At 42.9% G+C, this 23345-nt stretch overlaps 1 protein-coding gene across 1 annotated transcript; it reads right to left on the bottom strand.

The window, feature by feature from the left end:
- Window positions 1-88: 88 nt before the first annotated feature.
- On the bottom strand, window positions 89-17469 carry LOC123485589 (zinc finger protein 271-like). Its single transcript, XM_045216601.1, has 4 exons — window positions 17466-17469; window positions 14344-15975; window positions 265-399; window positions 89-96 (listed from the first exon to the last, which is right to left on the bottom strand). Exons 1-4 carry the CDS (start codon window positions 17467-17469, stop codon window positions 89-91), a joined length of 1779 nt encoding a protein of 592 aa, XP_045072536.1.
- Between the last annotated feature and the right edge of the window lie 5876 nt (window positions 17470-23345).

The following is a 23345-nucleotide window of genomic DNA, read 5'->3' as shown; positions in this document are numbered from 1 at the left end:
CACACACAGCACTCCTACTCCGAGACGAATGATCGATATGGATCCAGAGCTTGACATTATGCTACACAGGTTATCATGGTATTCAGACTTAGTATACTGTTAGAGAATGGGAGATGGATGACTCTTCACAATATGTTTTCTATATAAACATTATTTAGGGATCTGGAACCGGTGCAGGAGAGGAGGGAGATAAAAGATGACATGTTAGTTCTTTCTGGTGATTTTTCAGTGACCCTGAATGAGCAAAGCTCTTTCCACATAGACAGGAGTAAGGTTTCTCTCCAGTGTGTGTGAGCTGGTGTGTAGTCAGGGTGATATCTCGAGCAAAACTCTTCCCACACTGATCACAGCTATAAGGCTTCTCTCCTGTGTGTATGCGCTGGTGTGTAGTCAGGGTTCCTGATTGATTGAAGCATTTCCCACAATCAAAGAAGGGGTAAGGCCTCTCCCCTGTATGAATTCTCTGATGAGATTTTAAGGTTTTAGATGCAGTGAAACTATTCCCACACTGAGAGCAGCAATGATGACGTTTTTTTCCTATACCTCTCTGCTGGTGTTTCTTGAGGTGTTCTGATCCGGATAGACTTTTCTCTGTCTTGTGAGCATCATGATGTTGTTGAGGCTCCCCAGATGATAAGCTCCTCCCACTGAGAGAGCAATGATTAGGGCTGTCCCCTGTGAATCAAAGACATTGAATTGTTAGATTTTGCAAACATGGGCCCATAAACAGATGGGTCGTTCCATGAAATGAATGTCTTTTACGTCCCTTTTATATTTGTTCAGTAGAAATTGTGCACCAATATAACATTTTAAATCTCTGTTATATTAAATAAAGTGCCCATTAAAACAGAACACATGGAGAATTCAATTGATCCGATTTTTATATGAATAAAGACTTGCTAAATTGAAAAATAATTCTGCATTTTGACAAGTCCCTCCGTCAACCCTGTGTAACTTTTAGAAAGATTTTAACCCACCTAATACAATAATTTCTCAAAGTTTTACCATCATTGAGTACGGTTACATGCACAGAATAATATGATTATTATGAATAGTCAATTAGTATAAGAGTTTGATTTAAACGTTGACATACTATGAAAGAGGAACAATTTCTCTAATAATCCTGTTTACATGGACACATCTGAAATCAGGATACCTAATGGGACTTTGATGAATGCCGAAAATTGGCAATCAAAATAAATGTTCTACCACAGCGACCATGTTATTTTTTAAAAGCATATTTAATTCTGAGTTCGGACAAATAAAGTTTGTATGTGAGAACTATTTCTAAGCTGCATACTTTCAGTTTTTCTGAACTCACTGCGCTCGATCAAAATAAGTTAGCTTGCGCCGCTTGTGCTAGCACATGTACAGATTAAATACACCGCTATAACTCTGATTAAAGAGTTTACATGTCCTAATAATTCTAAAGATTGCTCAGAAAACCAGGTGTTTTTAAAGGCTTATGCTTACTTTGGTTATGAGCTTACACCAATTAAGATAACCAGAGTGAGGTGTTTACATGACTAATGCCATACTCGGCCTACTGCCATAATCAGTTTAATATTAAATTGTGTGTGTGCATGTAAAGCCCTAGTTATTTGGTTACTTTGACAGTCATTTCTGAAGATTATTTATTTCATGTGATTCATTTACGTCTGTCCCTCATTTTACATTACATTTTAGTCATTTAGCAGACGCTCTTATCCAGAGCGACTTACAGTTAGTGAGTGCATACATTTTTCATACTGGCCCCCCGTGGGAATCGAACCCACAACCCTGGCATTGCAAGCGCCATGCTCTACCAACTGAGCTACAGGAGGGCATTTTAAGGTCAACCCTTGTTTAAATATGGTGAAACTGTTCCTTACATTCTTTTTGCAAAAGTAACATTGAACATCAAAAAGTTAAATCAGAGTAAAAGCAGGTGAGCTGGTTCTAATCTTTTTGCCAATTTTCTGGTGTTTTGTGGTGGAAAACTGAGCAAGTAAACCCTTTTACCCTTAAATTGATATGGTAGACATTTTTTAATGATTACATTTTTTAGTGAAGCTTGCATTCAATTGCCAGTCCTTGTTGCACAAAACTAGCTTCCATTACCCCGGTCATAAGCAAATTTGTGGCTGATTTAAAGGACTATTTTTCCAATGTAATGTACTGGTTTTGTTGTTTTCAGTCGTCTGCTGTTAAGGTCAACCCTGTTACTTTATTTGGCACATAGGCACTTACTATATCATTTCTTTTTTATTTAACCTCGAGATGAGATTTTTTTTTTTTATGAAGTTGTACACGAGCTCTTTATGACAGAATGTTAAAATTAGGTGAAATCCAAAGTTGATGACCAAGTTACACTTCTCAAAATTGGGTGGAACGACCAGATATTTTCATCAATATATACTGCTCAAAAAAATAAAGGGAACACTTAAACAACACAATGTAACTCCAAGTCAATCACACTTCTTTGAAATCAAACTGTCCACTTAGGAAGCAACACTGATTGACAATAACTTTCACATGCTGTTGTGCAAATGGAATAGACAACAGGTGAAAATTATAGGCAATTAGCAAGACACCCCCAATAAAGGACTGGTTTTGCAGGTGGTGACCACAGACCACTTCTCAGTTCCTATGCTTCCTGGCTGATGTTTTGGTCACTTTTGAATGCTGGCGGTGCTTTCACTCTAGTGGTAGCATGAGACGGAGTCTACAACCCACACAAGTGGCTCAGGTAGTGCAGCTCATCCAGGATGGCACATCAATGCGAGCTGTGGCAAGAAGGTTTGCTGTGTCTGTCAGCGTAGTGTCCAGAGCATGGAGGCGCTACCAGGAGACAGGCCAGTACATCAGGAGACGTGGAGGAGGCCGTAGGAGGGCAACAACCCAGCAGCAGGACCGCTACCTCCGCCTTTGTGCAGGGAGGAGCAGGAGGAGCACAAACAGAGCCCTGCAAAATTACCTCAAGCAGGCCACAAATGTGCATGTGTCTGCTCAAACGGTCAGAAACAGACTCCATGAGGGTGGTATGAGGGCCCGACGTCCACAGGTGGGGGTTGTGCTTACAGCCCAACATCGTGCAGGACGTTTGGCATTTGCCAGAGAACACCAAGATTGGCAAATTCGCCACTGGCGCCCTGTGCTCTTCACAAATGAAAGCAGGTTCACACTGAGCACATGTGACAGACGTGACAGAGTCAGGAGACGCCGTGGAGAACATTCTGCTGCCTGCAACATCCTCCAGCATGACCGGTTTGGCGGTGGGTCAGTCATGGTGTGGGGTGGCATTTATTTGGGGGGCCGCACAGCCCTCCATGTGCTCGCCAGAGGTAGCCTGACTGCCATTAGGTACCGAGATGAGATCCTCAGACCCCTTGTGAGACCATATGCTGGTGCGGTTGGCCCTGGGTTCCTACTAATGCAAGACAATGCTAGACCTCATGTGGCTGGAGTGTGTCAGCAGTTCCTGCAAGAGGAAGGCATTGATGCTATGGACTGGCCCGCCCGTTCCCCAGACCTGAATCCAATTGAGCACATCTGGGACATCATGTCTCGCTCCATCCACCAACGGCACGTTGCACCACAGACTGTCCAGGAGTTGGCAGATGCTTTAGTCCAGGTCTGGGAGGAGATCCCTCAGGAGACTATCCGCCACCTCATCAGGAGCATGCCCAGGCGTTGTAGGGAGGTCATACAGGCACGTGGAGGCCACACACACTACTGAGCCTCATTTTGACTTGTTTTAAGGACATTACATCAAAGTTGGATCAGCCTGTAGTGTGGTTTTCCACTTTAATTTTGAGGGTGACTCCAAATCCAGACCTCCATGGGTTGATAAATTTGATTTCCATTGATAATTTTTGTGTGATTTTGTTGTCAGCACATTCAACTATGTAAAGAAAAAAGTATTTAATAAGATTATTTCATTCATTCAGATCTAGGATGTGTTATTTTAGTGTTCCCTTTATTTTTTGGAGCAGTGTATAATGAATCAATGAATTGTTACAGAAGCAGACTCTAGTCTAATCCACACACCATGCTTCATACTTAATGAAATCAAATATCCATGTTCCTCTTCTCCTCTCTCAGTTCCACTCTGCCCCGGTGTTTTCCTGCAGTCGACTAGACCCAGCAGTAAAGTACCGGTAGACGGTCGACCTGGGGTCTCCTGGAGGGTGGAGGGGGACGGGCTAGATTTGTCCTGTTGGCGGCAAGAAGTATTCTACATAGATTAATATTAAACCAAATATTTTATTAATTTAGTCTAAACCTCGGATTGATTTGGGTGCATCCCTCGAATATCTCATTTTACCTGAAATGTTCAATTGTTCACTACAACCCACAAATCTAAGAGCATTGGATTGGTGGAGGCATGGGCTAGTTTCCACCATATTTCTTGTACCAGTCATTTCCTATCAAACAGCGAGGAAGAGGCGAAGCGAGAGGGATAACTGGGCCCAAAATCTGGCTTCTGCCTTATTTGATCGAATTAGGTTGTTAGGAATGTATATGTAAAAGTAGGACACGTGACATCCCGGCAACATTGGGGGAAAAAAAACACTTATATGGGAGTAGTGCCTGGTCGTCACTAGTTGCCACAAACAAAGTCATAAACCACGCCCATTTCTAGAATTCATCTTATTAAAATGTGATCTTAACTCTAGCCTTAACCAAACTTCTAACTTTATGCTTAACCCTAAATGAATAAAAATACGATATAGCAGTGCTTAATTTGAGTTTGATGAAATTTCTCATGTCCAAAAATCTAGAGAAAGATTGTGAATCGAACCCAGAACGAGCCAGAGAACCAGGGGCGGTGTGTTCATTAGGGCGATATGGGCGACGCACTGCCAAACGGGAAAAGGAAGGGATTTTTTTTCTAATCAATTATATCACGGCAACAGTAGTTATCAGTGTTCTAATCTAGACGTCTGATCTGCCACTAAATGTCCAATCAGGCTAAAGTCGTGCTTCAAATGTCCCCGCCCGTTTTGGGGCGATTTCAGTCAGGTTGAAAATCGCCCAGAAGTCTCTCATAGCCTCTAATGTAAAATCAATTTTTTTCAAATATCAGAGCTTTCAATACAATCTCTATGGGATTCTGAGGGCTTGCACTTACGCGCTTTCGTCATACGTAACATAACCATGAACGTAACTAAGAAAAGAGCGGGTAGCCTCGTCAATCAATTCATTACTACTGTCAACATGGCTAGCCTTCAGTGCAACTCGATTGTCTCTTTGAAAGAAGTTCCTTTTTGTCGGCGAACAAATCAAGATAAATTGGCAATGAAACAATTAGGACCTCCCAGACCAAATTTAATAATTCAACAGGTTTCTACTAAAGGGGGAAAGTCCTACACCCGAGGATTTTCCAAAAATTGGTATGAACGAAAAATCTGGCTAGCAGGCTGCGATGTAGCTAATGCAGTTTTCTGCTACCCCTGCTTACTCTGTCACCCTGAAGGCGGCACGGCAGACAGCACGGCTTGGACAGCGACTGGTGTAACCGACATGCACCATCTTTCAGAAAGATTAAGAAACATGAGCTGTCAAAGACCCACATGGATAGCTGTTTGAGATTGTCTGCTTTGGGGAGAGTGAACATTGTCACTCAACTGGATGAGGGATACAGGCTGGCTGTCCGCCGCCACAACGTTGAGGTTAGCAAGAACCGCCACATCCTCAGCCGGCTAATCCAGTGTGTGAAGTTTTGCGGAGTGTTTGAGTTAGCTTTGCGAGGCAAAGATGAAACGGAGGGCTCCACCAACCCTGGTATTTTTCTTGGACTTGTCAACTTTGTGGCACAATTAGATGAGGTGTTTGATGACCATCTTAAAAATGCTAAAGTTTTCAAGGGCACAGAAGAAGGACATCGATGCTGTCTTCATCAAACGTGCCTCGACAGCTTCACAAGCAGTGTGCAGGCCATAAGGTAAGATTAAACAATATCATTCGATCTTTCTCAAAGCAGAGCTTTATTTGAAAATGTATGCATGAAAGGAGACATCATCATATTTACAAATCTATACAATTGGCCAGAATATGGTTGTTCATTTTTACAAAGCCATACAGATAGCTGTGTTTACCTTTTTCTAGAAATTATTTTCAAATTCTGTTTTCAGGCAAAATGTCTATCACTGTTCATTTTCATCAAATCTATACAAGAGGGCAGAATATGGAAGTCTATAAAAATTTCTTATTACCAATAACTTGCATCAATGTTTTCAGTAGCCTCTATCAAAAGCTCCTGCTTGCTTGTTGTGAATTATGCTCAGGTGCACATATTTCCAATTCAACCATGAGGCCTTTTTGAAGCAAGTAATGTGTATATCAGTATTGACTTATATGCTGCCCCTGTCTTCATGTTGTTGCTGGACATATCTTTTTTTTAAATGTGTGTAGGTCACCTAAATCATCAGAAAAATTGCCCCCCCTGAGAATTTTTTCAGGAGCCGCCACTGCAGAGAACTGTCCGTGCCTGAGGAGAGGAGTGAGGGGCAAACTGTTCCTGGTGGCGATGCCTTAGCTAGCAGCGCTGCTAATTCTGCCAGTTCAGCATCACCACCGGCACCTCCACTAGCTAGTAGGCAGAGTAGCGAGTCAGACTCAGCGGGAGAGGGAGACGGGGAGCTGGGGGGAAGAGCAGGTGCAATTTGCAGGTCAAGAACAAGCAAACGTATAACCCCTGGCTTGTCATTTATAATTCAAAGTTGGCCTGTACAACATGCAAAAAGGTAGGGAGCTTGGGTCTAGAAACGACTGGAGGGATTAAACTAGCAAAATAGTGGGTGGAATGTACAGTAACATCCTCTGCCTCAGATGTAAAACAACAAAACAACAAAGAGACCTCAGAAAAAAGGTTTTTGAACATGCCCCAACCAAGGCACATTTGGTGGCAGCAAGCCTTGTAGTCAAGGCTAAAGAGGACACCCAGGTTATAGTTAACACTCAAAATGAAAAAATAGACACTACAGCCAGTCTTCAGAACAGCCTTAGAAGGAGGCTAAACGTCACAGCCACAGGCCCGCTCATGGCTTTGAGCAAGAAATGTACTCTCAGGAGTTAAATGGACTTGACATGGGGAGAGTCATTGTGGGAGGTTTTGAAAACTAAGGTAGGAGTTTATTTTTTCTTTACAAACTTGTTCTGTGCTGTGAAGGTAATCTGAATATTTGCTTCATATTATCAAATAGGCAGGAGGCCTATATATTCTGATGTGTGTTCTAATGTAGCCTACATTGATTTATTTTATTTGAAGTTATATTGTGATATTTGTTCTACTGCTACATTGATGTCTTAAATTATATGCAATGTGGGTATGTAAGCCCCACAGCTGAGTATGTGTGGATATGCATATGGCGGGTGTTCTGCAGTGTCTTCTAAAAAATGTTGCTGTACATTGATGTCTAGAAAATTAGCCTATAAGAAATTCGAACTTGTGTAAGCCCGCAGCTATACTCAAGTATGTGGGCATACTGCAGTCACATCTTAAATGCTTTGAATTAATCAGCACCTTGGAGAGTGCTGTCCGTATCACCACCATAGATAGTAGGCTACTTAGCGGTTTACTCTGTCTGCTGCGCTGCTACGTTGTGTTTGACACTTTTTTCTCAATGTGTTCCGGTACCTCAGAGCCCCTCGGATAACCACCACTCTAGCGCTTACTATAAGTTACTGGACCTCCCGAAATACAAATTAAGCACTGCGATATAGACGTTTGACTTTGTGGCAACTAGTGGTAACACGCATATCTGCCCTCTCATTGGCTATAATGGTCCCACATGATCTTGCCTCTTCCCGATAGCCTTCCATTTTTGAAGACAATTATGTTATTTGTTAGAGCGGCCACTTGAGTAGCTGGTCAAATAATGGATAATGTGTTCGAAATCAGTGAAGGAATGAGAGATAATTAGGTCATTGTCACAGATTCCTAAACATGAATAGTAGTAGGCTACTTTGAAGTAAAAAAACATGGTTTTTTATCCAGCCGTTTAAACTGAACACAGGAATGTGGAGGATCAAAGATGATGAAAACTAGGCCTAGACATTTTATACAGCACAGCAGGCCTATACTGTTAAAAGGAAACCAGACTTACCGGATCCATCGTGGAAGCTACTGTTTCTTTGTATGACATGAAATGTTGTCGGCTACAACAGTACAGTTAGAATGCTTTGCTGTTGTCTTCTTCTTCTTTAAGGTTTATGGCAGACTAAACAATAGTCCACCTTTTTAACATGCAACCTGTCAGGATCCTGTTGGAGAGTTGCATTTACTGATGTCTCTAATCCAACTACCATGGTTTCTTCAACTTTACTCCCTTCTTCCACTCTTCTCACCTCCTCCGGATAGGAGACATGCTGGACAGCCCATATTCTTGCCACCTGGGTCTCCTTCACCCTAACAGGGCACTTCGTGAATTCTGGTTCATGCTCGCCACCACAACTGCAGCATTTCGCCTCAACTGGCATACAATATGCCTCCCGTCTACATACACTTGACACGTCCAAATAGTTTACATTCATCCCACTGCAAGGGTTTGGGCATGAAGACTCTTGCAGGATATCTCACATAACCCAAATATACGTATGAAGGGAGAGACTCTTCTTCAAAGAACAAAATAATGGATGGAATGGTCTTCCTCACTCCATCACCATACGGGTCAGTCAGCGTGCATCAACCACTACATCTACTTCTTCAGTTACATCCTTTACACTCACTTCTAGAGCCACTCCAGAGATAACAACCTTGATAGGTGCCCTGCTTCACAGATCCACACGACACATTCCGATCCGATATATATTTTTCAGGTGCAAAGCACGCTCCTTCTGCTCCTTGGACATACAAACAAACAAAAATAATACATCTTGATATTTTCACTGACGCCACCTCATCTAACACATCTATGACTTTCATCGAGACTTCAAACGGATCTCCTTGGTATCTCGATTGATCTAAAACTATGGAGCCAGATAGCTGCCAAAAGATTTAACGTACATATTGTTAGGATCGTTCGAAAATCCATACGTAAATTGTTAGGATCGTAAGAAAAGCCATGCGTGAAACGTAACCGTGAAATTTCATCTGTGAACATACAAACACCATGTTACGATTACGGACTAACATTTTAGGCTTGAACAAATCTTGTTACAGAAGGATTACTTTTATACTATTCCAGGTATTCCTTAAAGAGGTAGGTTCAAAGTGTCTCCGGAAGGTGGTCAGTGACTCCGCTGTCGTGGGGAGCTTGTTCCACCATTGGGGTGCCAGAGCAGCAATAGCTTTGACTGGGCTGAGCGGAACTGTGCTTCCCCGTAGAGGTAGGGGGCTAGCAGGCCAGAGGTGGATGAACGTAGTACCCTCGTTTGGGTGTAGGGTCTGATCAGAGCCTGAAGGTAAGGAGGTGCCGTTCCCCTCACAGCTCCGTAGGCAAGCACCATGGTCTTGTAGTAGATGCGAGCCTCAACTGGAAGCCAGTGGAGTGTGCGGAGGAGCGGGGTGACATGAGAGAACTTGGGAAGGTTGAACACCAGACGGGCTGCAGCGTTCTGGATAAGTTGTAGGGGTTTAATGGCACAGGCAGGGAGCCTAGCCAACAAAGAGTTGCAGTAATCCAGACAGGAGATGACAAGTGCCTGGATTAGGACCTGTGCCGCTTTCTGTGTAAGGTAGGGTCGTACTCTGCGAATGTTGTAGAGCATGAACCTGCAGGATCGGGTAGCACCGCTTTGATGTTAGCGGAGAACGACAGGGTGTTGTCCAGGGGTCACGCCAAGGTTCTTTGCACTCTGGGGAGGAGAACACAATGGAGTTGTCAACCGTGATGGCGAGATCATGGAGCGGGCAGTCCTTCCACGGGAGGAAGAGCAGCTCCGTCTTGCCGAGGTTCAGCTTGAGGTGGTGATCCGACATCCACACTGATATGTCTGCCAGACATGCAGAGATGCGATTCGCAACCTGGTTATCAGAAAATGGTGTGTCGTCTGCATAGCAATGATAGGAGAGACCATGTGAGGATATGACAGAGCCAAGTGACTTGGTGTATAGAGAGAATAGGAGAGGGCCTAGAACTGAGCCCTGGGGGACACCAGTGTTGAGAGCACGTGGTGCGGAGACAGATTCTCGCCACGCCACCTGGTAGGATTGAGCTGTCAGGTAGGACACAATCCAAGAGTGAGCAGCGCCGGAGATGCCCAACTCAGAGAGGGTGGAGAGGAGGATCTGATAGTTCACAGTATCAAAGGCAGCGGATAGGTCTAGAAGGATAAGAGCAGAGGGGTTCTCTGCCTCTAACCCTGTTGCAGGGGCTGAGTCACTGGCTTGCTGGTGCTCTTTCATGCCGTCCCTGGGGGGGGTGCGTCACTTGAGTGGGTTGAGTTACTGACGTGATCTTCCTGTCTGGGTTCGCGCCCCCTTGGTTTGTGCTGTGGTGGAGACCTCTGTGGGCTATACTCGGCCTTGTCTCAGGATTGTAAGTTGGTGGTTGGGGATATCCCTCTAGTGGTGCGGGGCTGTGCTTTGGCGGAGTGGGTGGGGTTATATCCTTCCTGTTTGGCCCTGTCCGGCGGTTTTTCGGATGGGGCCACAGTGTCTCCCGGGACGCTCCTGTCTCAGCCTCCAGTATTTATGCTGCAGTAGTTTATGTGTCGGGGGGCTGGGGTTAGTTGGTTATACCTGGAGTACTTCTCCTGTCTTATCCAGTGTCCTGTGTGAATTTAAGTATGCTCTCTCTAATTCTCTCGTTCTCTCTTTCTCTCTGAGAACCTGAGCCCTAGGACCATACGCCAGGACTACCGGGCATGATGACACCTTGCTGTCCCCAGTCCGCCTGGCCTTGCTGCTATTCCAGTTTCAACTGTTCTGCCTGCTGGCTACGAAACCCCTACCTGTCCCAGACCTGCTGTTTTCAACTCTAAATGATCAAGCTATGAAAAGCCAACTGAGATTTATTCCTGATTATTATTTGACCATGCTTGTCACTTATGAACATTTTTGAACATCTTGGCATGGTTCTGTTATAATCTCCACCCGGCACAGCCAGAAGAGGACTGGCCACCCCTCATAGCCTGGTTCCTCTCTAGGTTTCTTCCTAGGTTTTGCCTTTCTAGGGAGTTTTTCCTAGCCACCGTGCTTCTACACCTGCATTACTAGCTGTTTGGGGTTTTAGGCTGGGTTTCTGTACAGCACTTCGAGATATTAGCTGATGTAAGAAGGGCTATATAAAATAAAATTGATTGATTGATTGACAGAGGAGAGAGAGTTAGCTTTAGCAGTGCGGAGAGCCTCCGTGACACAGAGAAGAGCAGTGGCTTCTTCCTTGCTGAGCGGCCTTTTAGGTTATGTCGATATAGGACTCGTTTTACTGTGGATATAGATACTTTTACCTGTTTCCTCCAGCATCTTCACAAGGTCCTTTGCTGTTGTTCTGGGATTGATTTGCACTTTTTGCACCAAAGTACGTTAATCTCTAGAAGACAGAACGCGTCTCCTTCCTGAGCGTTATGATGGCTGCGTGGTCCCATGCTGTTAATACTTGCGTACTATTGTTTGTACAGATGAACGTGGTACCTTCAGGCGTTTGCAAATTGCTCCCAAGGATGAACCAGACTTGTGGAGGTCTACAATTAAGTCTTGGCTGATTTATTTTGATTTCCCCATGATGTTAAGCAAAGAGCCTTGAAATACATCCACAGGTACACCTCCAATTGACTCAAATTATGTCAATTAGCCTATCAGAAGCTTCTAAAGCCATGACATCATTTTCTGGAATTTTCCAAGCTGATTAAAGGCACAGTCAACTTGGTGTATGTAAACTTCTGACCCACTGGAATTGTGACAACAACACCCCTTTCACTAAGAATCCTGTTGTCTGCTGTCTCTATTTTTACCTGACAGCAACTTGGAACAGTTCTATTTGAGTCCAGTAAGACACGTGTTTCTCTGTTGATTGTTTTAAACCCGTTTTATTGTCAGGACATTGACTATAATATTGAGTGTTGGGACACAGGGCAACAACATATCCTGGTCTCTTCTACATAATACAACTAAACGTTAAAAAAAATACATTTTAATAAATGAATATGCAATCGGCAATGTAAAACAAAACAAGAAAACATGAAACCACATTCCAGATGTATCTTTTACAATGACATTTACATGCAAGCATTCGTTCCTTCTAACAAATCACCAATAAAAAGTAGAATGGTAAGGTATAAGATATTATCAAGTGTATTTCCAGAGTGAAGAGAGAGCAGTTTGGTAGGAGACCTTAGTAGTCGTGAGAAAACAGAAGAGTGTGAGGTCTGTGGTTGACATGACCTATAAGTACTGATGGGCAGAGCTGGCTTCCTGCCCCCATGATGCCTCTTCCTAACAACCAACACATCCTTCGCTTCACAATAAAAATGTGTGAACATCTTGTTGGAGCACAGTTAATACACAATAAGGAAAGTTGAAAGATATCCCAATTAAAATCCTTTAAAATAAATACAACAATTTGACCACACTAATAGCCCTATGGCTTCTGTATGTCCATTCAGCTACACTAAAACCTGGGTTTTACAATAAATATGTGAACATATTTTAGGAGCGAACTAATTATACAAGAGGCCTATGCTTCTTATGAAAATAGATTATTATTATTAAAGATTTAAAAAACAATTACAGTGACTTGCAAAAGTATTCATCCCCCTTGGTGTTTTTCCTATTTTGTTGCATTTCAACCTGTAATCTAAATGGATTTTTATTTGGATTTCATGTAATGGACATACACAAAATAGTCCAAATTGGTGAAGTAAAATATATATTTAAAAAAATAATGGAAAAGTGGTGCGTGCATATGTATTCACCCACTTTGCTATGAAGCCCCTAAATAAGATCTGGTGCAACCAATTACCTTCAGAAGTCACATAATTAGAGGGGCAACAAAGAGACCAAATATAACCCTGAAGGTGCTGCAAAGCTCCACAGCCGAGATTGGAGTATCTGTCCATAGGACCACTTTAAGCCGTACACGCCACAGAGCTGGGCTTTACAGAAGAGTGGCCAGAAAAGAGCCATTGCTTAAAGAAAAAAATAAGCAAACACGTTTGGTGTTCGCCAAAGGGCATGTGGGAGACTCCCCAAACATATGGAAGAAGGTACTCTGGTCAGATGAGACTAAAATTTAGCTTTTTGGCAATCAAGGAAAACGCTGTGTCTGGCGCAAACCCAACAAATCATCACCCCGAGAACACCACCAGGGACTGGGAAACTGGTCAGAATTGAAGGAATGATGGATGGCGCTAAATACAGGGAAATTCTTGGGGGAAACCTGTTTCAGTCTTCCAGAGATTTGAGACTGGGACGGAGGTTCACCTTCCAGCAGGACAATGTCCCTAAGCATACAGCTAAAACAACACTCGAGTGGTTTAAGGGGAAACATTTACATGTCTTGGAATGGCCTAGTCAAAGCCCAGACCTCAATCCAATTGAGAATCTGTGTATGACTTAAAGATTTCTGTACACCAGCGGAACCCATCCAACTTGGAAGGAGCTGGAGCAGTTTTGTCTTGAAGAATGGGCAAAAATCCCAGTGGCTAGATGTGCCAAGCTTATAGAGACATACCCCAAGAGACTTGCAGCTGTAATTGCTGCAAAAGGTGGCTCTATAAAGTATTGACTTTGGGGGAGAGAAAAGTTATGCACGCTCAAGTTCCGTTTTTTTGATACTTTTCTTGTTTGTTTCACCCCAAAAAATATTTTGCATCTTCAAAGTGGTAGGCATGTTGTGTAAATAAAATTATACAAACCCCCCAAAAAATCCATTTTAACTCCAGGTTGTAAGGCAACAAAATAGGAAGCATGGCAAGGGGGGTGAATACTTTCGCAAGCCACTGTAATGTGATAAGCAGATGTTGTTAAGCAGATAATGGATTTAATTTATTGATCTATTAAAAACAAGAATACACATCTCGTATTGTTGAAACATTATTATACATGATACAAGTATTTAATGGCTAATAGGAGTTAATGAAATAAGATACAGCTATGAAAACCCCCACCCACTTCAACATCCCCCACCCCACAACACACAGCACTCCTAGACGAATGATAGATATGGATCCAGAGCTTGACATTATGCTACATAGGTTATCATGGAATTCAGACTTAGTATAATGTTAGAGAATGGGAGATGGATGACTCTTCACAATATGTTTTCTATTGAAACTTTATTTAGGGATCTGGAACCGGTGCAGGAGAGGAGGGAGATAAAAAATGACATGTTTGTTCTTTCTGGTGTTTTTTTCAGTGACCCTGAATGAGCAAAGCTCTTTCCACATAGACAGGTGGTTTCTCTCCTTTGTGTATGCGTTGGTGTGTAGTCAGGTATCCTGATTGATTGAAGCTCTTCCCACACTGATCACAGCTATAAGGCTTCTCTCCTGTGTGTATGCGTTGGTGTGCAGTCAGGGCGGAATCTTGAGCAAACCTCTTCCCACACTGATCACAGCTATAAGGCTTCTCTCCTGTGTGTATGCGTTGGTGTGAAGTCAGTTCTCCTGATTGATTGAAGCTCTTCCCACACTGATCACAGCTATAAGGCTTCTCTCCTGTGTGTATGCGTTGGTGTGTAATTAGGGATCCTGAATGATTGAAGCTCTTCCCACACTGATCACAGCTGTACGGCTTCTCTCCTGTGTGTATACGTTGGTGTGTAGTCAGGGATCCTGAATGATTGAAACTCTTCCCACACTGATCACAGCTATAAGGCTTATCTCCTGTATGTATGCGTTGGTGTGTAGTCAGGGCTCCTGATTGATTGAAGCTCTTCCCACACTGATCACAGCTATAAGGCTTTTCTCCTGTGTGTATGCGTTGGTGTGTAGTCAGGTGTCCTGAATGACTGAAGCTCTTTCCACACTGATCACAGCTATAAGGCTTCTCTCCTGTGTGTATGCGTTGGTGTTCAGTCAGGGTGGAATCTCGAGCAAATCTCTTCCCACACTGATCACAGCTATAAGGCTTCTCTCCTGTGTGTATGCGCTGGTGTCTAGTCAGGAGTCCTGAATGATTGAAGCTCTTCCCACACTGATCACAGCTATAACTCTTCTCTCCTGTGTGTATGCGTTGGTGTGTAGTCAGAAGTCCTGAATGATTGAAGCTCTTCCCACACTGATCACAGCTATAAGGCTTCTCTCCTGTGTGTATGCGTTGGTGTGTAATCAGGGATCCTGAATGATTGAAGCTCTTCCCACACTGATCACAGCTGTACGGCTTCTCTCCTGTGTGTATGCGTTGGTGTGTAATCAGGGATCCTGAATGATTGAAGCTCTTCCCACACTGATCACAACTATATGGCTTCTCTCCTGTGTGTATGCGTTGGTGTGTAGACAGATGTCCTGAATGATTGAAGCTCTTCCCACACTGCTCACAGCTATAAGGCTTCTCTCCTGTGTGTATCCGTTGGTGTGTAATCAGGGATCCTGATTGACTGAAGCTCTTCTCACACTGATCACAGCTGTAAGGCTTTGCTCCTGTATGTATGCGTTGGTGTCTGGTCAGGTGTCCTGACTTCCGGAAGCTCATCCCACACTGATCACAGCTATAAGGCTTCTCTCCTGTGTGTATGCGTTGGTGTGTAGTCAGGTGTCCTGATTGACTGAAGGTCTTCCCACAAACAAAGCAGGGGTAGGGCCTCTCCCCTGTATGAATTCTCTGGTGAGATTTTAAGGTTTTAGATGCAGCAAAACCCTTCCCACACTGAGAGCAGCGGTACGGTTTCTCTCCAGTGTGAATCAGTTGGTGAATTATCAATTCCCTCTGTTTAGCAAAACCCTTCCCACAGTCAAAGCAGCAGTGGTGAGGTTTCTTCCCTACACATGTCTGCTGGTGTTTATTGAAACAATCTGATCTGGAGAGACTCTTCTCTGTCTTGTCAGCATCATGATGTTGTCGAGGCTCCCCAGATGATAAGCCCCTCCCACCGAGAGCGCAACTGTCCCCTGTGAAACAAAGATATTAAATAGCATGAACATCTGAAATCAGGCTACCTGATGGGACTTTGATTAATGATAAATGGCCATCAAAATAAACGTACTACCATACTACTAAGTATATTTGATTCCGAATTCGCACATATAAAGTTTGTGAAAACAATTTCTAAGATGCATACTTTCAGTTTTTCCCGAACTCACTGCACTCGTGCAAAGAAGAAAGCTTGTGCTGTTCGTGCTAGCACATGTGCAGATTAAATATGCCTCTATGAATCTGAGTAAGGCGTTTACGTGTCCTAATCATTTGAAAGATTGCTCAGAAAACCAGGTGTTTTTAACATCATTACTTCGATTGTCACCTAAAGCCAATTAAGAAAAGCAGAGTAAGGTGTTTACATGACTAATGCCATACTCTGCCTACTGCCATAACCAGTTTAATGTCAGATGAGTGTGTGTGTTGGATTCTAGCTTGAAATATACCTATTCATGTTACCATACTAGAACTTATTGATTACTTTCCATGTATAAGAAATGTATATGTGGGGGTCAATGGAGGGTGGATAGGAACTAAGTGTATGGAAAGTTACTGAGTGAGACAAGGGGGGGTGCAGAAGTGTTTACATTCTGTCAAAACGTTATTGTTCATATCATGGCTCCTAAGGAGGGAGGCAAAGGGCAACAGTCTGGTTTCAGTCACTGATAAGGTAAGACAGCCGTGGATTAGGGAGGACTGAGGAATTCATCCCGAGGTCAGGTCAGATGAAGTGAGAAGAAACAGTCCTATTTCACACACATATACTTCCACGCCCACAAAGGTTTTAGCATTAGGCAGGAACATGACTACATCAGTGAGAGGAACCATTGAAGTTCCTGCCTAGCAACAGAGATGTATTGGCTGTCTAGATGTGCAAGGAGTTGACTCTGCCCTTGTAGGAGGGTATAAATATATGCGCTTGTGTAATCACGTCTTTGTAGCTGTATGACCCAGTGGGTGAATATACTTTGTTTAAGCTTTTTCTAGTTGTCTGAGTTTTTATTCTGTTTGTTCAGAACCAAACACATGTAAACATACTCATTGTAAAGCACTAGTTATTTCGTTTCTTGACAAAGTCATTTCTCTAGATTATTATGAATGTGATTAGTAAGTCATTTACATCTGTCCCTCATTTTAAGGTCAACCCTGTTACATGAACTGAACTCTCGTTTTAATATGGTGAAACTATTCCTTTAAACAATTTTTTTTTCAAAACAAACATTGAACATCTAATAGTCAAATCAGAGTAAAAGCAGGTCAGCTGGTTCTACTCTGTCAATTTACTGGTGTTTTGTAGTGGAAAACTGAGCAAGTCAACCCTTTTACCCATTCATAGACATGCTAGAAATGTTTTAACAATTATCTTTTTTTGTGAAGATTGCATTCAATTCCCACTCCGTTTCATAAAACAACCTATTTCCCCGGTCACAAGCGGTTTTATGGCTGAATTAAAGGACTATTTTACCCATGTTATCCAGTGGGTTTGATGTTTTCAGTAGTCCCCTGTTACGGTCAACACTTACTTTATTTGGTACTTAGTGTAGTACTATTTTTTATTCAATGTCTTGAGATGGGAAAACATGTGCTCTTTATTACAGAATGTTAATTAGTTACAGTTGAAGTCGGAAGTTTACATACACTTAGGTTGCAGTCATTAAAACTCGTTTTTCAACCACTCCACAAATGTCTTGTTAACAAACTATAGTTTTGGCAAGTTGGTTAGGACATCTACTTTGTGCATGACAAGTAATTTTTCCAACAATTGTTTACAGACAGATTATTTCACTTATAATACCCTGTATCACTCCAGTGGTTGACTGTGCCTTTAAACAGCTTGGAACATTCCAGAAAATGATGTCATGGCTTTAGAAGCTTCTGATAGGCTAATTTACATCATTTGAGTCAATTGGAGGTGTACCTGTGGATCTATTTCAAGGCCTACCTTCAAACTCAGTGCCTCTTTGCTTGACATCATGGAAAAGAAATCAGCCAAGACCTCAGAAAAAAAATTGTATTCTGGTTCATCCTTGGGCGCAATTTCCAAATGCCTGAAGGTACCACGTTCATCTGTACAAACAATAGTACTCAAGTATAAACAACATGGGACCACACAGCCATCATACCGCTCAGGAAGGAGACGCGTTCTGTCTCCTAGAGTTGAACGTACTTTGGTGCGAAAAGTGCAAATCAATCTCAGAACAACAGCAAAGGACCTTGTGAAGATGCTGGAGGAAACAGGTACAAAGGTATCTATATCCACAGTAAAACGAGTCCTATATCGACATAACCTGAAAGGCCGCTCAGCATGGAAGAAGCCACTGCTCCAAAACCGCCATTAAAAAAGCCAGACTACGGTTTGCAACTGCACATGGGGACAAAGACCGTACTTTTTGGATAAATGTCCTCTGGTCTGATGAAACAAAAATAGAACTGTTTGGCCATAATGACCATCGTTATGTTTGGAGGAAAAAGGGGGATGCTTGCAAGCCAAAGAACACCATCCAAACCGTGAAGCACGGGGGTGGCAGCATCATGCTGTGGGGGTGCTTTGCTGCAGGAGGGACTGGTGCACTTCACAAAATAGATGGCATCATGAGGAAGGAAAATTATGTGGATATATTGAAGCAACATCTCAAGACATCAGTCAGGAAGTTAAAGCTTGGCTTGCAAATGGGTCTTCCAAATGGACAATGACCCCAAGCATACTTCCAAAGTTGTGGCAAAATGGCTTAAGGACAACAAAGTCAAGGTATTGGAGTGGCCATCACAAAGCCCTGACCTCAATCCTATAGAACATTTGTGGGCAGAACTGAAAAGGCGTGTGCGAGCAAGGAGGCCTACAAACCTGACTCAGTTACACCAGCTCTGTCAGGAAGAACGGGCCAAAATTCACCCAACTTATTGTGGGAAGCTTGTGGAAGGCTACCCGACACGTTTGACCCAAGTTAAAACAATTTAAAGGCAATGCTACCAAATACTAATTGAGTGTATGTAAACTTCTGACCCACTGGGAATGTGATGAAATAAATAAAAGCTGAAATAATTCACTCTACTCTTATTCTGACATTTCACATTCTTAAAATAAAGTGGTGATCCTAACTGACCTAAAACAGGGAATTTTTACTAGGATTAAATGTCAGGAATTGTGAAACTGAGTATTTGGCTAAGGTGTATGTAAACTTCTGAATTCAACTGTACACTTTTAAAAATGGGTGGAATGACCAAGATCATTTCATCTGGGTGAGGGAAAAAAGTATTTGATCCCCTGCTGATTTTGTACGTTTGCCCACGGACAAAGACATGATCAGTCTATAATTTTAATGGTAGGTAAATTTGAACAGTGAAAGACAGAATAACAACAACAAAATCCAGAAAAACCGATGTCAAAAATGTTATAAATTGATTTGATTTTTAATGAGGGAAATAAGTATTTGACCCCTCTGCAAAACATGACTTAGTACTTGGTGGCAAAACCCTTGTTGGCAATCACAGAGGTCAGATGTTTCTAGTAGTTGGCCACCAGGTTTGCACACATCTCAGGAGGGATTTTGTCCCACTCCTCTTTGCAGATCTTCTCCAAGTCATTAAGGTTGAGGCTGACGTTTGGCAACTCGAACCTTCAGCACCCTCCACAGATTTTCTATGGGATTAAGGTCTGGAGACTGGCTAGGCCTCTTCTTGAGCCACTCCTTCGTTGCCTTGGCCGTGTGTTTTGGGTCATTGTCATGCTGGAATACCCATCCAGGACCCATTTTCAATGCCCTGGCTGAGGGAAGGAGGTTCTCACCCAAGATTTGACAGTACATGGCCCCGTCCATTGTCCCTTTGATGCGGTGAAGTTGTCCTGTCCCCTTAGCAGAAAAACACCCCCAAAGCATAATGTTTCCACCTCCATGTTTGACGGTGGGGATGGTGTTCTTGGGGTCATAGGCAGCATTCCTCCTCCTCCAAACACAGCGAGTTGAGTTGATGCCAAAGAGCTCGATTTTGGTCTCATCTGACCACAACACTTTCACCCAGTTCTCCTCTGAATCATTCAGATGTTCATTGGCAAACTTCAGACGGGTCTGTATATGTGCTTTCTTAAGCAGGAGGACCTTGCGGGCGCTGCAGGATTTCAGTCCTTCACGGCGTAGTGTGTTACCTAATGTTTTCTTGGTGACTATGGTCCCAGCTGCCTTGAGATCATTGACAAGATCCTCCCTTGTAGTTCTGGGTTGATTCCTCACTGTTCTCATGTTCATTGCAACTCCACGAGGTGAGATCTTGCATGGAGCCCCAGGCAGAGGGAGATTGACAGGTCTTTTGTGTTTCTTCCATTTGCGAATAATCACACCAACTGTTGTCACCTTCTCACCAAGCTGCTTGGCGATGGTCTTGTAGCCCATTCCAGCCTTGTGTAGGTCTACAATCTTGTCCCTGACATCCTTGGAGAGCTATTTGGTCCTCGCCATGGTGGAGAGTTTGGAATCTGATTGATTGATTGCTTCTGTGGACAGGTGTCTTTTATACAGGTAACAAACTGAGATTAGGAGCACTCCCTTTAAGAGTGTGCTCTTAATCTCAGCTCGTTACCTGTATAAAAAGACACCTGGGAGCCAGAAATCTTTCTGATTGAGAGGGGTCAAATACTTATTTCCCTCATTACAATGCAAATCAATTTATAACATTTTTGACATGCATTTTTCTGGATTTTTTTGTTGTTATTCTGTCTCTCACTGTTCAAATAAACCTACCATTAAAATTATAGACTGATCATGTCTTTGTCAGTGGGCAAACGTACAAAATCAGCAGGGGATCAAATACTTTTTCCCCCTCACTGTATATAATTAATCAATGAATGACTAAAGTGCATAAAGATGTTAGAATTCTGAAATGACGTCATTGTTTTAGCACTATCCACTGAGTTATGAAACTATGGTGTGCGACATTGTTCAATGTTCCAATAAATCAACACAATCTACTTTTTCGTTTTTTTTTTCAAATTGCCAGCGTCTTGAAGCTAAAATTGGGATCATGTTTACAATGCTAATGACCATACCAAAAAAACAGTAAAGGAGAGCAATGTACAATACAGTGAATTTAGCAAAACGAGGAATTTGTGGTAAATACATGTGGGCCGCCATCTTTATGCACCTCCACTATTGTTACAGAAGCAGACTGTAGTCTAATCTACACACCATGGTTCTTACTTAATGAAATCAAATCTCCATCTTCCTTCTCTTCTCCTCTCTCAGTTCCACTCTGCCCCGGTGTTTTCCTGCAGTCGACCAGACCCTGCAGTAAAGCGGTACCGGGAGGCGTTTGACCTGGGGACTCCGGGAGGGTGGAGGGGAACGGGCTAGCTTTGTCCTGTTGGCCATAAGAAATATTAAACAGTTTATCATTAAACCAAACATTTGATTAATTTAGTCTACACCTCTGATTGATTTGGGTGCATCCCTAGAATATCTCATTTTTCCTGAAATGTTCAATCATTCACTACATCCCACAAATCTAATAGCATTGGGTTGGTGGAGGCATGGGCTAGTCAGAGTTTCCACCATATTTCTTATACCAGTCATTTCCTTTCAAAACAGGAAGAGGCGACATGTGGCTTATTTGATCAAATATACATGACAGTATGAAAAATGTATGCACTCACTAACTGTAAGTCGCTCTGGATAAGAGCGTCTGCTAAATGACTAAAATGTAAAATGTAATGCCAGCAACTTGAGAGAAAAAAACCTAGTGACAGGTCGTCACTAGTTACCACAGCCACAAAGCCATAAACCACACCTATTTCTACAATTGTTCTTCTTAAAATTGTAATCCTAAACCTAACCTTAACCACACTGCTAACCTTATGAAAAAAAGCACATTTTTGTTTCCATGAATTTCTACGATAAACATTTTAGGCATTGTGGCTGTGGTAACGACAGCTTTACATTCTTTAAAATACATTTATTTTCATTGCCATTACATATTAGAAGGCAATCACTGCCAATTAATTATTGGGTTAACTTACAGGAACATGGGTTGTCTCACCCCACAAAAAGGGTTCTACAGAAAAGTTGGGAGCATGAACATGGACAGAATAAAAGCATTGGATGGGTGGGTGATAACCAGGCGAGGCAGATGGGATTGTATGGCAGGGACTTTAGCCCCACAGTACCTATCCCTGTGAGTCCACCATGGTTACTCCCACCTCCAGTAGTTGATTTACAAGTGTTGGAGAGAGTACGGAAAGACAGGGAGGGGGTTGATCCTTTGGAGTTCTTTAAAAGGCGACTGGAAACTGTAAATCAGTATTTTTTTGCCCATATATACAGATGGATCAAAAGATCCAAAGACAGGTCAGACTGGATCAGCCTTTGTTGAACAGGAAAGTGGGGGTGGCTGTCAGGAGACATATTACAGACCACCTGGCGGTGTACATGACAGAGCTGATGGCTGTACGTTTAGCCTTGCAATGGGTGGAGGAAGTCAAGCCAGACAGAGTAGTTATATGTTCTGACTCGTGCTGTGTTGATGAGTCTGTAATCATTTAGCTAACATAGCAGACAAGGCCTGCTATATGAGGGAATTCAAATTCATGCCCGGGAAAGACAGATGGGTGTCCATATAAGCTTTGCTTAGGTCCCGGCCCATGTGGGGGGTGGAAGGGAATGAGGAAGTAGATGTGCTAGCTAGACAGGCCCTTAGGAGACAGGAGGTGGAGGTGCTAATAAGCGAGGCTAAGGGAATGATATGGGCAGTGGTGGTGCAGAGAGGGCAGGAAAAGTGGAACAGTGACACACAGGGCAGGCATCTATTCATTGTTTACATTTTAGTCATTTAGCAGATGTGCTTATCTTGAGCAATTTACAGGCGCAATTAGGGTTAAGATGCTCAAAGGCACATTGACAGATTTTTCACCTTGTCGGCTCGGGTTACTGGCCCAACGCTCTAAATCGCTAGGCTATCTGCCGCCCCTATTCCAGGTACAGAGTAATGTAGGGGAGGATGGTAGGAATGGACAGAAGAGAGGAGGCCATCCTTACAAGGCTAAGGGTGGGACACAGCCAGCTGAATAAGTCATTAAATGTGATAGGAAAGCATCCAACAGGAAGGTGTGATTACTGCCAGGAAACAGAGACAGTGGAGCATGCACTGATACAGTGTGGGCAGTATGATAGGGAAAGAGAGAGACTGATCCAGTATGAGGGAGAAGGGGGTACAGGATTGAGTTTGATAAGCATACTGAGTAGAACATTGTTAGATACAGTCGCAAATATGTTATCTTTTTAAAGAGAAACGGGGCTGGCAGGTGGGATTAAGTTCCTCGATCCTTGTCTCTGGCCCACACTCCATTACAGTAGGTGGC

This window comes from Coregonus clupeaformis, unplaced genomic scaffold (assembly GCF_020615455.1).
Source record: "Coregonus clupeaformis isolate EN_2021a unplaced genomic scaffold, ASM2061545v1 scaf0747, whole genome shotgun sequence".
Lineage (NCBI taxonomy): Eukaryota > Metazoa > Chordata > Actinopteri > Salmoniformes > Salmonidae > Coregonus > Coregonus clupeaformis.
The sequence above is the reverse complement of the archived record's forward strand: the minus strand, read 5'-3'. Positions and strand labels throughout refer to the sequence as shown.